This window comes from Anomaloglossus baeobatrachus, chromosome 3 (assembly GCF_048569485.1).
Source record: "Anomaloglossus baeobatrachus isolate aAnoBae1 chromosome 3, aAnoBae1.hap1, whole genome shotgun sequence".
Lineage (NCBI taxonomy): Eukaryota > Metazoa > Chordata > Amphibia > Anura > Aromobatidae > Anomaloglossus > Anomaloglossus baeobatrachus.
Window position 1 is genome coordinate 664,933,262 of NC_134355.1, and position 17,971 is coordinate 664,951,232.

General features: G+C 43.7%; 1 protein-coding gene across 1 annotated transcript in view; it reads right to left on the bottom strand.

The window, feature by feature from the left end:
• Positions 1–502: 502 nt before the first annotated feature.
• Positions 503–17,971, bottom strand: part of LOC142295733 (cytochrome P450 2K4-like) — a 69,073-nt gene continuing 51,604 nt past the window's right edge. The window contains exons 7-9 of the mRNA XM_075338824.1: positions 8,338–8,522; positions 3,454–3,595; positions 503–1,120 (exon numbers count right to left, since the gene is read on the bottom strand). Coding sequence (XP_075194939.1) covers positions 939–1,120; positions 3,454–3,595; positions 8,338–8,522 — 509 coding nt within the window. The 3' untranslated portion in view covers positions 503–938. The remainder of the gene's footprint in view (positions 1,121–3,453; positions 3,596–8,337; positions 8,523–17,971) is intronic.

Here is a 17,971-nt window from a genome sequence, read left to right on the forward strand (position 1 = left end):
GTTCCCTCTTTAGGACACGCATCTATTAGCCTGTGCAAAGAAAAGCTTCGAAGAGCAACTGATACACTGAGTGATCAAACATATACATTCCATTCACTGTCGGTGTATTGATTTCAAATAACAATATGTAATCCTTAAACGGGATGTCCACTACTAGGAACACTTCTTCAAATTTCACTTGTTTCCCTCAGTTAGATTAAAAGACGTTGTACTCACCTCCCATTATGGCACTGTTCCAGAGCTGTCAGTAATCATGGTTTGGGGCTCACAAGATATCACGCGAGCCACACGTCCTATCACCTCTGGATTCTCTTTCCTCTCCTTTGGAACAAATGAGAAATCATCAGGAAGTGAGTCTCATACGCATCATCACTTCCTGCTAATTAACTCATTTGGTCCGAAGGCGGGAAAGAGAAGTCGATGTTGATTGGACATGGAGCTCCTATGATGTCATGTGAGCCCCAAGCCGCAATTACTGACAGTGCTGAAACTGTGTCAGAACGGGAGGTGAGTACAAGGTCTTTTATTTTAACGGTGGGAATATAGTTTAATCAGAAGGCATTGTCCTAGTAATGGACAACCCCTTTAATTTCCTCAGTAAAGGCACAATTTCACATTGAAAAAAATCACAGTTCCACATGGTAGTAGAGCTCTATTTTGCTAAGAGAAATGTACAGTACAAATGGCGAAGGGGGAATAATGTCTCTTTTTCTTCATTAAGTCCAGTCCATTCCCACTATGTAGATTACTTTCAAATCGTATTAAATCTCTGGAACATAGAAATGTGTTTTGCACATAAAAAATATTAATAATCGTTATTTCAGGACCAGATTTGTAATGTGACAGATTTCATACCATCATATAAGTGATATATTACACTTCACAGGGCCAGGCCTCTACTTTGAAAGGCCAATTGTCTCTTGCAAAGGCTTTTGTCCTCAAATCCGGGACACACAGCAGATTTTCTGAGCTATAGGGGGAATCGATAATCCCGTTGCACGTTTCACTTGAAATTCCTTCATCTCTGGGCAAGGCTGAAAGGTAAATTTTTGCATAAGGCTGGTAAAGAACAGGAACAGCTCCATCTTTGCGAGAGTTTCCCCGACACACACTCTTCTTCCTAGAGTGGGTTATAAGAATATAAGGTAAGTCATCAATATTGGCCAAACCTGGTAATATGAGCCTATTAAATATCTGAAAACATGTTCTGCAATCAGGCTAATGGTAAGTCACATGAGCGTATGACTCGGACAAGTGTAATACGAGAAAGTCTCACATTGCGCTCGGACCAAGGTTATTCAATGAAAAAGTGCAGATGGTCAGCTTTTTTCTTATCCAGATTCTGGATGAGTAAAAAGTCGCAGCATGTTATGATTGTCAGCGAGAGACGTATCATTTGCACCCATGCAAGTCTATGGGTGCGAGTGAAACATTGGACTGTACTCTGATGTCATCCGAGTGGAGTGTGTTAATCGCATCAGCTGACAATGGAGGATATAGGGAGATTAACGCATTCCTCTCCTCTGCAGCCTCCGCCCTCTCCACCGTAGCTGTGATCCGATTGCAGGATCGGATCACAGTTGCATGACACTCAGCTCACGCTGGCAACACAGCGGGGGCAGAGGGTCATCACTATATAACAATCGATGCACACACATCGGATGCCATATGATCGGTTGAATCCATCCTAAGAATGTTATAAGCTTAAAGCCCACAATGAATTCCTTGCCTAAAAGCCTGAATACACGTAATGCTGCCTTTTAAAAGTAGGTTGGAGATTCTTTACAAAAGTTCATTGAAGATTGTCTGGTTTGGAAAATCAATTTTAATACGCTTCTATTAAATTCTGTAAATGAGTTTCCTCATTAAACCAGTGATCTCTGGGCTTAGGTGACTGATCGTTTTATCGTCATCACTTCTAGTCCCAGAAGAATCCATTGAAGCAACAGACTTGGAGCATCAGTGACGTTAGTAGCAGGAATTTCTTTTATATAAATTCTGTCAACTTTTCCACAGATTGGACAACCCCCTTAAGGTATGTGCTCACTAGAGAATAGCGGACCAGGCAAAAATCAAATTTGTGATAATAAAATATTAATTTTTATTCAAATATTTTTTTTAATAATTTTAGAATAACTCCACAGTATAATACCCAGGGACATGGAAGTAAGTCACATTAACATGATAATAATATAAGTATCAAAAATGTGTGATCTCCTAGTTCAATAAATATTTAATATCATACCACAGAAAAACCAATAAATAAATAATTATACCCATCATAAAAGGTGCATAGTAGCATAAAGTACTAGTATAAAGTACAGTAGTATAAAGTACTTTTGTGCTGTGCAAAATTGCTTGTTGGTAAAATCTATTTCAAAGATATAATAATGACACCAATATTGCCAAGTATCCAAGTATCTTTTCGTCCCAAAGCAGAAATGGTGAAACGTATGTTGGGGTGGGGGGACATGGACGTTACGGTCTCTGGTAAGTATCATACTTCTCTGTCATCTCTATATTGTAGTGAATCTGTGGACTAATCAGTATCAGTATCAGCAGCATTTTATATGCGCAGGAGATGAATCAGAGGAACTATAAGTCCCAGAATTGTTATATAGCACTTAGCACTTTAACCCTTTCCAATCATGTTTGCAGTATAATGATAGAATGTGATTCCCATGACATTTAAAATTGCAATAGCCACTGTGAAGGTCCAGGCTATGAATCAATTGTCCATATAATAAGATCATCTGTTTAGTATGATTATTGCTCAGATGCTGATGTGCATACCAGGATGCGCCTTTGGAATGTGTTATTGAAACAAATTATGCAATCTGAACAATGCAAGTATTCATAACACACTGATTTTATTCATAACATGTTGGTTCTCACCGGCTGGGATGGGAAGCTCGAGCTTTATCTCTTTATCTCTTAACCAAGATGAATAAGCCAAAATGTACAATGAACAAAGATGTATTCAGTAGCTGGTTCAAACTAGTTTTAGAAAGCCAGTAGCAGGCTGATGACATACTATATTGACTTTGTCTCTTTGTCGTTTATCTCTAACCAATGAAGGACAATGTTGAACTGAATAACTGTGTGTATTTTATAAAATACGGGTTAGAAGAGCATTGAGCTTCTCCCGGATAGAGACATATCTCTGTGTGGTCATTTTTCCTCATACATACATCTGCGCAGATTTGATTTGGAATCCATCTCTGTGACCCTGAAGACCCCTTAGCGGTCTCCCGCAACACCACCATTATACTCAATTACTGCAGAAGCAAATTCCGAATAATCCACATTTTAGCCAATACAGATTGTTATGAAATTTGAGTAAAATTCTTTTACACTTGAATTTAGTTGCTCATCTCCACTGCACATGACATCTTTTTCAGATGAGTTTGTGCCAGAACACTGCTAATATTATATTATGAGAGAGTACATTACCTACGGAGAAGGGCATAAAGGCAGACTTCTTGATGAACTGTCCGTCTGAATCAAGGAAATGTTCGGGGAAAAAGGATCTAGGCTTCTCAAACTGTGTTCCATCATGTAAAACAGATTCCAAAAGGGGGATGATGTGTGTGCCCTAAGGACCGATATAGTAAAATGGATCATTATTTGAGCTGTTTTCTATTTGCGTTATAGCATGTGTGATGAATGTATCTTGCAAATAAATCCATTATTCAGAGTATTTTTCCAACTCCAAGTAGAATAATTAGTAACGTTTAATGCCCATGATATCAAAACAGTAGAGTTTTTAACATATGGACTAGCAATGTAAAGTAGAGAATTTAATAATACTTGGAGAGTTCCATTTGCAACAATACACCTGCTATGTTCATTTCGAGCAGTTAGACCACTTAATTAGGGTACATCACTAGCATCCACTGATGCTTGAGACATGGTCATCTGTTAGAAACCTTGCTTACAAAAATACCCTCTAGGTATTTGAGAAATGAAGGGGCGAGGAAAAGAAATGTAAGAAGAATTCAGCCTTGAATTGCACAACTTTTGTTTGTTTATTATTACAACCCTTGGGATTGGTACAAAGGGGAGATATCCTCTGAGATATTTATGGAATCTCATTACTGAGCAGTATGCAATAAACATAGGTTGTGGTTCAGCTTTGGAGACCCCTAACCCCATTGACACTCTAGGGTAGGGGGTCAGGAACCTTTTTGGCTGAGAGAGCCATGAACGACAAATATTTTAAAATGTAATTCCGTGAGAGCCATACTCACCAGGGGGGAGCGACGGTGGTGGAGCGGCTCAGAAGGTCCAAAGAGGCAGGGTAGGCAATGCTGCTGGCACAGAAGAGGGGGGTGTTGCAGCTCAAGAGGGTCAGTGTATGGAGGGTCGGCGATACTGCTGTGGGCTCATCGGGTGTCTCCGCGGTGGGAGCCATTGATCTGCCAGTGGGCTGCTTTGAATCTCCCACAGTTGAAGAGATCAACTTCAAGAAAATGGCAGTGGAGGGTGCACAGATCCACGCGATGGACTTCAGTAAAATGACCGCAGAGTCCTACCTGCACATGCCGCATCCGTGGCCGTTTTCTTGAAGTCAATCTTCTCCACTACGGGAGATTCAATGCAGCCCACAGTCCGCCAGCCGATCAATGCTGCTCGCTGCCACAACACCCCATGAGACCGCAGTATTGCCGACCCTGCGCCACCACTGCTGCCCAGGTAAGCCATATGCAGTTTGTAAGACGCACCCCCATTTCCCCCCCAGTTTTGGGAAATAAAGTGGGTCTTACAAACCAGAAAATACGTTGTTTTTTTTAATTAAAGATTTGTCTGCAAGCTAGACACAGCCTTCAAAAAATCCACATCTGGCTCGCGAGCCATAGGTTCCTGACCCCTGCCCTAAGGTAAAAGCTCTATTCTGTATCTTGTACCAAATGGCAGTTACAGAAATGCATAATTCATATGAACTATGATGTACGGTGTAGGAAGACACCATTCTACACACACCTCTTATTCTTAAATTTCCTCTGGAGAGTCGAAGTGATGGTACTCTCAGTCTGTCTATGGAGGTCTCATAATTAGAACATCTAAGACACTTTTTTGCAAATTCTGCAGCTATCGTCCTTTAGAAGATAAACCATAAAAAAATAACTGAAGTCCTAGCAACTAGATGTCTACTTTTTGCCAATATTTCTGTTTCTGCCTGTTGTCAGGTGTAATCTATTTCTAGTAGCAGAGACACTAAGACAGATCACAGGAAAGCCAGGCCTTTGTCTCATTATATGAAGTGGAAGTGCAGCATAGAATCTGTCTTGCATAACACATAGCCTGGCTTTTAGATCAGACAAGCTATTGGAAAAAGAAAAGCATAATGTATGCTGGTAACCCCTTAAAGGAAATCTGTCAGCAGAATTTTGATACAGTACAGACCAAATGTTTGGACACACCTTCTCATTCAAAGAGTTTTCTTTATTTTCTTGACTCTGAAAATTGTAGATTCACATTGAAGGCATCAAAACTATGAATTAACACATGTGGAATGAAATACTTAACAAAAAATAAGGATTGTGAACACAGCCTGGTTTATAGGGTGGAGTGCTCAGTCAGAAAAAAACTCACTGCAACTAAAAATCTCATTTTTTCATATAGCAGTAATGCAGTACCAGAGTTCCCCTATACATTGATGGCATTTAGTGTGCGGCTGTATCCATTTTGTATTTGCTAGGTTTTTTCAGCTGGCACCGATACACACTTGTAGGATGTGCAGGTCAGTCTTTTGAAATAATTGCAGTGAGTTTTTTTCTGACTGAGCACTCCGCCCTATAAACCAGGCTGTGTTCACAATCCTTATACCAGGAGTCCTAGCTGCCCAGACTTGGAGGTTAGTCCAGATAGTGGCATTTCAAGTTAGATTTTTAGTCTAGCTGCCCAGACAAGGATGTTTTTAACCTAGATAGTGGCATTTTAGTTAGGGACCCGGAATATTGAGATTTACCTTGCCGTTTGGTGTCCGGGCTTACATGCATTGGCCAATTCATAAACTAAAAATCTCATTTTTTCATATAGCAGTAATGCAGTACCAGAGTTCCCTTATACATTGATGGCATTTAGTGTGCGGCTGTATCCATTTTGTATTTGCTAGGTTTTTTCAGCTGGCACCTATACACACTTGTAGGATGTGCAAGACTCTATCCAGTGACTCTTGCTGATCCTGGCTTCCGTGCATCTTGGCCCTCTGCAGTTATGCCAGACAGTCCCTGTGTAGGGGTTTGCTCGAGGCGGCATCGCAGGTGAGTCCGGTGAAAGGTGAAGTAGGTCCACTTCCAGGACTATCGTTACAGCTGGTAGACCTCTGTGTAGTATTGACCTGGTCTCTAATCTGAGCTGCTTTTAACCTGCGATTTCTGAGGCTGGTGACTCAGATAAACTTATCCTCTGCAGCAGAGGTGACTCTTGGTCTTCTTTTCCTGGGGCAGTCCTCCTGTGAGCCAGTTTCTTTGTAGCATTTGATGGTTTTTGCCACTGCACTTGTTGACACTATCAAAGTTTTCCCAATTTTTCGGAATGACTGACCTTCATTTCTTAAAGTAATGATGGCCACTCGTTTTTCTTTACTTAGCTGCTTTTTTCTTGCCATAATACAAATTCTAACAGTAAATTCAGTAGGACTATAAGCTGTGTATCCACCAGACTTCTGCACAACACAACTGATGGTCCCAACCCCATTTATAAGGCAAGAAATCCCACTTATTAAACCTGACAAGGCACACCTGTGAAATGAAGACCATTTCCGGTGACTACCTCTTGAAGCTCATCAAGAGAATGCCAAGAGTGTGCAAAGCAGTAATCAAAGCAAAAGGTGGCTTCTTTGAAGAACCTAGATTATAAGACATATTTTCAGTTGTTTCACACTTTTTTGTTAAGTATTTCATTCCACATGTGTTAATTCATAGGTTTGATGCCTTCAATGTGAATCTACAATTTTCAGAGTCATGAAAATAAAGAAAACTCTTTGAATGAGAAGGTGTGTCCAAACTTTTGGTCTGTACAGTATGTAATCTGACAGAAGAATCAGACAGAGAGCCTGATTCTAGTGATGTGTCACTTAGTTTACTGGGTGCAGCAGTTATGTTGGAGTCACAGTTTTCTCTGCTCCAGATCTCAGTTGTTCATCTGAGTATAACCCCACTCATTTCATGCTTTCTTTGTACAATGTACAGTGTCAGAAAGCTGCTGATCAGTGCTTGAGATGTGGTTGGAATAGGTGGCTCGAGTGTTACATGGAGTTTTGCACAAACTTTGCCAACTGTTATGGCAACATTGTGTTCTTTTCAGATTTCAGATTCTGACACTCCGCATGATGTTTTCTCTTGTGTCTGGGATCAACACATAGATTAAAAAGAGCCTGTGGAAGATAGGGCGCAATAGGGTCTTACCAGGTAGGCAGGAGGAGAGGAGGTGAAGAATGTACTCACCTATAGGGTTTGTGAAAGGTCACAACACCAAGAAGATCATTTAATGGTGGAAAAAGCTGCAGCAGGCACATAGGAGCATCAAAGGAGACCAGTTGTCATCGCCGCGCTTTTCACCACTCCACAGACGAAAATTAAATTATCCAAGTCTTTATTGGAGGAGCTAATACAAGTCAATGTGTTTCTGGGGTCACAACCCCCTTCTTCAGGACAAAATAGCACTTACAAGGATAGTGACCCCAGAAACACGTTAACTTGTATTAGCTCCTCCAATAAAGACTTGGATGATTTAATTTTCATCTTTAGAGTGGTGAAAAGTGCGGAGATGATAACTGTTCTCCTTTGATGTTTTTATCTGGGATCAACACAGGCAGACTCGGGCGTCGACCTGGTTTGTGCTGATTCATAGGCAGGCTAGCAAGAGGTAATCTCTTCTGGTCTGCTTGCTCCTTTGATCACATGTTGTGGGGAGACCTATCACAACTGCTCCCTTCCTATTTATGATGGTTGAATCCTTCCACCCATGCCAGTTAGTTTGTCTTTGTTGATCTGTGAGGTGTGGTGTCCCAGACATTCTGGATAAAATTGTGCTTATTGCTTGGTGCAGTTGTGGAGTTTACCCCTGTTGTTTTGTAGCTTCCTTCCTGCTCTTGTTTTTCCTCTTGAATCTCTTATTGTTTTAACCTTTATGTGTGCGTACTACGTGACAACGATTTGGTATTCCCTTGTCTGTCTTCTTCTGTGGTCTTCATCACACTCCTGTTCCGTAATATTTATTACATTTAAATGAAATATTTATTTTCATGATTCAATAGTTATAACCCGCGTAAAAGGGCACAATTTGCACAATCTGGTCCAATATCAAAGCAACAAAATCAACATTACCTACCTTTGGTATATTGTATCCCTGAAAAAAAACATCTGTTGTAGTTTCTCGAGGCAGATTCACTGGTAAAATATTGGCAAGTCTCTGAGTCTCATGGATGACAGCGTTGGTGTAAGGCATATCTTTACGATGGTCAATTCGTGGCACGGCTGATCCAATCACTTTATCAATTTCAGCATGGACGCGCTCTGGTTTTGAAAAGAAATATGATTTTAGCTATATTCACTTGTTTTATTTAATTTCATGAATCACCAAATATTTTGGCAAAAATTTAGTAAGATGACATGGAACTTGACATTCCATTAGTCCAAAAATAAGACACTGTCTTCTACTTTCTTTTGCTCCCCAAAACTCATTAGGGCTTATTTTTGGAGTAGGTCTTATTTTTGGATAAATATGGTTGTGGGGTAAGTTTATCCCTAAAAAAACAGCAAATATCCCCTTCCTAGGAGATTTATACTTACCAGACCTTGAACATCTGCATGGCTCCCAGGTCCTCCCTGTGATCTCCATTGAGCGTTCCTAGCAGGTATGCTGCACGCCGTCCTCCCCTTATTCTGGCCGACACATTCCCATACATCAGATCACACACTCATACACACAGACACTCATACACACATATCAGATATCACACACACCTGATATCACTCACTTATTCACCACATCCAGCGATACAGAATGCCTCTGGCCATAGGGAAAGATATGAGGAAGTCACATATCGCACATCGTGTCAGCAAGCATTCCATCCGTAAGTCCTTCTGCTCCACCACTTTGTGTCTGAGGATCGGTATTGCTGGATGTGGTGAGTGTGTTTGTGATCTGATGTGTGCATGTCTGTGATCATTGCAGGTCCTTGATCATTGCAGGTCCTTCCACTTGGTGTCTGGTGAATGTGATTGCGGGGTGTCTGCTATCTATAATGAAGTGTCCTGCTGTATTCTTTAACTTTTTAGCTGCATGGACACTTCATTATTGAACCGCGACTTGAGCTTATTTTTGGAGTAGGGCTTATATTTAAGCTTTGCTCTGAAAATGCTGAAAATCCCTGTTAAGGCTAAATTTGTGGGGAGGTCTTATTTTTTGAAAACCATGGTATGTATCAATACATTAGGTTATGAAATGATTCACAACACTTTGCTGCAACATGAATAGATCTAAAATTGCCTTCAGAAGATTTTAGGTCTCTTAAAGTGACACTTTCTGGGGATTCTTTTTATTTTCATATTCGGCACATTAGGCCTAAGCCACACGGCGATAAAATCGGTGCGAGTGGAGTGCGATAAAACATCGCATCCCACTCAGACCAATATTAGCCTGTGTGTCAGCGCACATGAGCGATTATTTTCTCACCCTTAATCGGACCGAGAAAACAATCGTGGCATGCTGCGATTGTATCATAGTATCATAGTATCATAGTTTTTAAGGTTGAAGGGAGACTCTAAGGGCGGCTTTGCACGTTGCGATATTGCACGTGCGATGTCGGTGGGGTCAAATCGAAAGTGACGCACATCCGGCGTCGCAGTCGATATCGCAACGTGTAAAACCTTTTTGATACGATGAACGAGCGCAAAAGCGTCGTTATCGTATCATCGCTGCAGCCTCCGACATTTCCATAATGCCGGTGCAGCGACACGTACGATGTTGTTCCTCGCTCCTGCGGCAGCACACATCGCTGTGTATGAAGCTGCAGGAGCGAGGAACTTCAACTTACCTTCCGCCGGCTGCAATGAGAAGGACGGAGGTGGGCGGGATGTTTACATCCTGCTCATCTCCGCCCCTCCGCTCCAATTGGCCGCCTGCCGTGTGACGTCACTGTGACGCCGCACGGCCCGCCCCCTAAGGAAGGAGGCGGGTCGCCGGCCAGAGGGACGTCGCACGGCAGGTATGTGCGTGTAAAGCTGCCCTAGCGATAATAATCGCTACGGCAGCTTTCACTAGATATCAAACGTGCGACGGGGGCGGGACTATCGCTGCAGCATCGGTAACACATTGTTACCGATGTTGCAACGTGCAAAGCCCGCCTAAGTCCATCTAGTTCAACCCGTAGCCTAACATGTTGATCCAGAGGAAGGCAAAAAAAACCCAATGTGGCAAACAAGTTCCAATGGGGAAAAAATTTCCTTCCTGACTCCACATCCGGCAATCAGACTAGTTCCCTGGATCAATACCCTGTCATAAAATCTAATATACATAACTGGTAATATTACATTTTTCAAGAAAGACATCCAGGCTCTGCTTAAATGTTAGTAGTGAATCACTCATTACAACATCATGCGGCAGAGAGTTCCATAGTCTCACTGCTCGTACAGTAAAGAATCCTCGTCTGTGATTATGATTAAACCTTCTTTCCTCAAGACGTAGCGGATGCCCCCGTGTTCCAGTCGCAGGCCTAGGTGTAAAAAGATCTTTGGAAAGGTATCTGTACTGTCCCCTCATATATTTATACATTGTGATTAGATCCCCCCTAAGCCTTCGTTTTTCCAGACTAAATAACCCCAAGTTTAATAACCTGTCTTGGTATTGCAGCCCACCCATTCCTCTAATAATCTTGGTGGCTCTTCTCTGCACCCTCTCCATTTCAGCTATGTCCTTCTTATATATCGGTGACCAGAATTGTACACAGTATTCTAAGTGCGGTCGCACTAGTGACTTGTACAGAGGTAGAACTATATTTTTTTCATGAACACTTATACCTCTTTTAATACATCCCATTATTTTATTAGCCCTGGCAGCAGCTGCCTGACACTGTCCACTAAAGTGAAGTTTACCATCCACCCATACACCCAAGTCTTTTTCTGTGTCTGTTTTACCCAGTGTTCTACAATTAAGTACATAATCATAAATGTTATTTCCTCTACCCAAGTGCATGACCTTACATTTATCTACATTAAACTTCAATTGCCACTTCTCAGCCCAATCCTCCAATTTACATAAATCTCCCTGTAATATAAAATTATCCTCCTCTGTATTGATTACCCTGCAGAGTTTAGTATCATCTGCAAATATTGAAATTCTACTCCGCATGCCCCCAACAAGGTCATTTATAAATATGTTGAAAAGAAGCGGGCCCAATACTGACCCCTGTGGTACCCCACTATGAACTGAGACCCAGTCCGAGTACGTACCATTAATAACCACCCTTTGTTTCCTATCACTGAGACAGTTTTTAACCCAGTTACACATATTTTCCCCTATCCCCATTATTCTCATTTTATGTACCAACCTTTTGTGTGGCACGGTATCAAAAGCTTTTGAAAAGTCCATATACACAACATCCACTGCATTTCCCTGGTCCAGGCTTGAACTTACCTCTTCATAGAAGCTGATCAAATTAGTTTGACAGGATCGATCCCTCATAAACCCATGTTGATACTCTGTCATAAGGTTATTTTTCTTGAGATACTCCAGTATAGCATCTCTCAAGAAACCCTCAAGGATTTTACCAACCGTAGAGGTTAAACTTACCGGCCTATAATTTCCCGGCTCAGTTTTTGTCCCCTTTTTGAATATTGGCACCACATTTGCTATGCGCCAGTCCTGCGGTACTGACCCTGTTATTAAGGAATCTGAGAAGATTAAAAATAATGGTCTATCTATCACAGAACTCAATTCCTGTAGTACTCTGGGGTGTATGCCATCCGGGCCCGGAGATTTGTCAACCTTAGTGATTTCGAGGCGGCGGCGTACTTCCTGCTGGGTTAAGCAGGTAATATTCAAGGGTGAATTTATGGTATCACTGGTCATGTCATCTGCCATGGCATTTTCTTGTATAAAAACCGTAGAAAAAAAGTCTTTCAGCAGGTTGGCTTTACCTTCATCCCCTTCCACCATTTCACCAAGACTATTTTTAAGGGGGCCAACACTATCGCTTTTCAGTTTTTTACTGTTTATGTAGTTAAAGAATATTTTAGGATTATTTTTACTTTCTCTCGCAATGAGTCTCTCTGTCTCAAACTTAGCTAACTTAATTTGCTTTTTACATATTTTATTTAATTTTCTATAATTATATAATGCCTCATCACTACCTACCCTCTTTAATTCTTTTAAGGCTTTCTGTTTTTCTTTTATTGCTTCCCTTACAGCTCTATTTAGCCATAGGGGTTTCCTCCTATTTCTAGCATGTTTGTTCCCATAGGGTATATTTTCTGCACAAGCCCTATTCAGGATGCTCATAAATGTCTCCCATTTGCGTTGTGTACTTTTATTACTTAGTACATCATCCCAGTTTATTGCACTAAGATCATCTCTCAACCGTTCAAAATTTGCTTTCCTGAAGTTTAGTGTCCTTGTAGCCCTACTACTTGTATGTCTACTATACATCTTACTAAAAAATACATGAAAACTTATTATTTTGTGATCACTATACCCCCAACTTGTATATTTGATATGAGGTCTGGCCTATTGGTTAGTACAAGGTCTAGTAGTGCTCCCCCTCTTGTGGGGTCCTGTACCATTTGTGAAAGGTAATTATCTTTCATTGTTATCAAAAATCTATTTCCTTTGCTGGAACTGCAAGTTTCTGTTCCCCAATTTATATCAGGATAGTTAAAGTCCCCCATAATAATTACCTCTCCGAGACTCGCTGCTTTATCAATTTGCTTTATGAGGAGATTCTCTACCTCTTCCATAATATTCGGCGACTTATAACACACGCCTATCAGTATTTTATTATTCATTCTCCCCCCCCTTTATCTCCACCCATAGGGACTCTACATTCTCAGTACCCTCACATATGTTGTCACGCAGGATGGGTTTTAAGGATGATTTTACATATAGACATACACCTCCCCCTCGCTTATTTGTACGGTCATTCCTGAATAGGCTATAACCCTGTAAATTAACAGCCCAGTCATAGCTCTCATCCAGCCATGTCTCTGATATCCCCACTATATCATAATTTTCTTCCAACAATATTAATTCTAATTCCTCCACCTTATTTGTGAGGCTTCGGGCATTAGTGTACATGCACGTTACGTATGACTCTGTACCTGTATTCCTGCTTACTGTATTGACTGTCCTAACCCTTCCCCCCGTACCACCCCCAATTTCATTACTTGTGCCCTGGTCACTATCTGCACTACATTCGCCTTCTATAAAGTGAATACCCTCGCCCCCCATTCCTAGTTTAAACACTCCTCCAACCTTCTAGCCATTTTTTGCCCCAGCAGAGCTGCACCCTCCCCATTAAGATGCAGCCCATCCCTAGCATAGAATCTGTAGCCAACTGAAAAGTCGGCCCAATTCTCCAGGAACCCAAAACCCTCTTTCCTACACCAATTCCTGAGCCACCTGTTAACCTCCCTGATCTCTCTTTGCCTCTCTGGTGTGGCTCGTGGCACAGGTAGTATTTCCGAAAATACCACCTTTGAGGTCCACGCTTTAAGCTTACAACCTAATTCCCTGAAATCATCTTTAAGGACCTTCCACCTACCTCTAACTTTGTAATTTGTGCCAATGTGTACAATGACCGCTGGGTCCTCCCCAGCCCCTCCCAGTAATCTGTCAACCCGATCAGCGATGTGCTGAACTCGAGCGCCAGGAAGACAACACACTGTTCGGTGATCCCTGTCTTTGTGACAGATTGCCCTATCTGTCCCCCTAATAATTGAGTCCCCCACTACCAGTACCTGTCTTGCCTGCCCTGCACTCCTATTCCCCCCCTTACTGGAGCAGACACTCCTCTGGCATTCAGAGGTCATGCCTTGCTGCAGCAATGCTACCCTTGTAATGACATCCCCCTCATCTGCCAAGTTTGCAAACCTATTGGGGTGTGTCAGTTCAGGACTAGCCTTCCTAGCACTTTTCCCTTTACCCCCCTTTCTAACTGTCACCCAGCTACCTACCTCACCGTCCTGCCGCTCACTAGTACGATCCTCCCCCACATCTGACCCAGCAAGCTGCTGCTCAGTGAGCAGCAAACTCCTTTCCATATTGCTAACACATCTCAGAGTTGCCAGCTGTTCATTTAGATCCAGTATCTGGGCTTCCAAACGTGCAACTTGCGCACATCTCGAACAACAGTATGCACCCTCTTGTAATGCGAGATTGTAATGCGAGACTCTTTTCTCTTGCACCTGTGGCGCCCTGGACAAGCCAGGTCGTCACAGAACAACACCAACACACCCCACACTCCCAGTCAGGCACACCTAAGTCAGACAAAAACCCTTGTTGCCTTCCTCCATGGGCTGATGTTCACACCAGGATGTGGGCCAGGCAGTTGGTCCCGCCCACCGAGGAGTTCACAGTCCTGGAGGCGGGAGAAAGAGGGAGTTTAGAGTTGGAGTTTGGAAGTAGCAGTTGAGCAGATAGAAAGTGGTCCGGGTGTGTGGCCCAGACGGAACAGCAAGGTTGGCAGACGGTGGTGACCGTCTGCAGGAGAGGCCTATTGGAGCTAGCCGTAAGGACCGTGGACGGGCGGTGGCCCGGCGGTACCGGACCGGTACGCAAAGAGAAGCCAGCACCATACGGCAGGGGCTTACGGACCCTGTCAAGGCTAGGAGTCGCCGTGAATTTGCCAAATCCATTAGCAAAGGGAACCTCCTGGGTTTCCCAGCAGCCAAGTCCCGACAGAAGGCAACAGTCCAACCGAGAGAGGAAAACACAGTCACCGCCAAGGCTAACGGTCCCAGGGCCAGAGCCTGCGGGCAAAAAGGGCTCCCTCAGCAACCTTCAAGCTGGGGAGCGGGTTACCGGTGGGAACCCATTGGAACCGTCACGTTACACAGGTGCAGGGAAAGGCAGTCACCATCAACCTGTCGGGAGGAGAAACACCGCAGCCGTCTGTGGGACCCGTCCATCCAGCCGTTTGTTTTACCGGAGACTCTGTGTACATCATTGGCTGAGTGAGTACCACCGTGCCGTGCGGCACAACGCTGCCCCCGTGACCCTGCACCTCGCCAGGCCCCGTAAGCCGCCTGCAATCCATCCCTACCCCATCACCGGGCCCCGGGACAACCAACCCCCTACCCATGGAGGGGAGAACTAACACCCAGGCTGCTCCCTGTCATCGCTCCCGGGATCCCCGTCCAGAGCAGCGGTGGTGTCACAACCTCACCACAACCGTGGGTGGCGTCACGGACAATCTGAAATCCCCACAATTAATCCCCACCCTTTTCACTCACGGGCGAGGAACGCCGCTCGAGTCCCCGGGATCCGGCCCACCGCTCGAGCCACCGCCAAGCAGCAGCCGCAGCAGCAGTGGCCGGACCCGAGCAGTGGAAGAGCGCAGCGTCCCCTCCTCTGCCCACGACACACCCATTCAAGTGAATGGGGCAAGAGAAAAATCGCACTGCACTCGCAGTACACCGGTGTTCCGTAAGTGTCGGGCGAGAATCGCAATAGCCGGCTACGGAGGAGAGAGGGAGAGAAATCCCTCCCTCCCCTCCTCAGTGCCGGCCTATCGCACGCAGCTGAGGTCTGCTTGCACAGTCGGACTGCAGTCGCAGGGATACTAGCATGACACTCGGCTCCTGCTGTGCTGCCAGCGTGAGCCGAGTGTCTTGCAAGCATCACACAAGTGCCTCGTGTGGCCTCGGCCTTATTGTGTGACTCTATGGGATATTAGCTACGTAAGTCTACCTAGATCACATGAAGCAATCAACACCATATGAAGTGACATTGTAGGGAAATCCCATCATAACTTAGGTCTCAATTGCTTCCTGTTATTACAGTGTTCACTTTCCAAGCACAACTCTTTTAGCTCCATCCTATCTTTAGATAACTACACATTGGGATGCCAATGCATCTACAAAATCATATATCCAAGGCACCACAGCAATCTCATAATCAAAATCTTAATTACTCAAAAAATATAATTATGGCAATCAATATTTCATTCAAAATAGTGGCCTTTTTGTATTTCGATTTGATAAAGACCATTTTTTGCATTTTATGCTTCATTATGTATTTTGGCTAAAATTTAATGATGCGGTTGCTCTACTCCCTTGGATACTTCTTTTTGTGGCTGCTATTTTTAGGTGGTCCATGTCTTTTAAATCATTCTACATAACCAATCGCTATATTCACAAATGGACTTTAATTGAAAATGCATAGAATCCAGTTGAGCTGCAAAATCTACCAATTGGCATCTTTGGTTTTTTTCTGTTTTTTTAATCTGAGAACCTAAAAGCAGTTGAAATGGACTAGTAAAGTCTATAAAACCCATTCATCACTCCTGTAGGGAAATTCTGAGATATTATGGATGCCTTATTCGACGGTGATTATAGAAAGTGTCTCTCACTCTGGAGGACTTATCCTGTCTCGCATTATACAGATAACCCATGGATATGAATGGTCACTGTGTAATGCTTCAGACGTGACTGGATAGTCCAACCGCCAACTACCTTTTACCGTATTTTTCGGACTATAAGACGCACCGGACCATAAGACGCACCCTGGTTTTAGAGAAGGAAAATAGGAAGATAAAATTTTAAGCAAAAAATGTGGTCATGACACACTGTTATGGGGCGAGGATCTGCTGCTGACACTATTATGGGGGTAATGTTCCCAAATTCTCTACTAAGGTACCCCATCCTGGTAATGATCCTCCTGCCTTGTGTATATATATGTTCCTCATCCTGGTATAGCCCCATCTTGCTATATACTGCCATCCTGGTATGTGCTCCCATCCTGCTATATACACCATCATCCTGCTCATATACACCATCATCCTGCTCATATACCCCCATCATCGTGCTCATATACCCCCATTATCCTGCTCATACTCCCATCATCCTGCTCATATACCCCCATTATCCTGCTCATTTACCCCCATCATCCTGCTCATATACCCTCATCATCCTGCTCATATACCCCCATCATCCTGCTATGTCCTGCATCCTGTGGCACACAAAAAAAAAAAATAAACGTTTACACTCACCTTTCCTCGCTCCACACAGCGTTGCTCCTCCTCCTGTCTGTGCCGGCAGCACTGTGTGGAGCCGGCCATGATCCCTGCAGCATTGCGATGTCTTCCTGTCTGCCGGTGCGACTGTGTGGACACGTGCGCACATCAATGACGTCATCGTTGTGAGCACCGCTAGTTTCCACCCAGCGCGGTCAACAGACAGGAGGACATCGTGGTGCTGCAGGGGAATGGTGAGTACATTGATTCACTGCACCCCGCGCTGATGATGATGTGCTGGGAGCAGTGAATATAGCCGCACATGATCACTCCAGGCTGTAGTTGCCAGGGGTGATCATGCGGGCTGGCTGTTTACTATGTGCGCGTCCCCGCCCATTACTCAGCCCACCTGTAGCGCCGGCTTCAGTGCTGAGAGATGGGCGGGAGGATAGGCGTGCATATGGAATGAGCGGGCCCACGTGGTCACGGCAGGCGCTGCTGCAGCCTGCTCATGCCGCCAATGACCCACTCCACCGCAGCACCCTCATTCCCTGCAGCCCTACATTCAGACCATAAGACGCACCCCCCTCTTTTCCTCAATATTTGGGGAAAAAAAAGTGTTTCTTACGGTCCGAAAAATATGGTAATACCCTTGAACATGAAACAATTGAATGCGTGTGAAATACAAGTCGCTTGCGGTACAGCACAACAGTTTACAAACTTAAGATAAATTTACTCTAACCCCCAACTGGCTATTCCCTTGCCCCAATATAAATACTGTACACATTGGTGGAG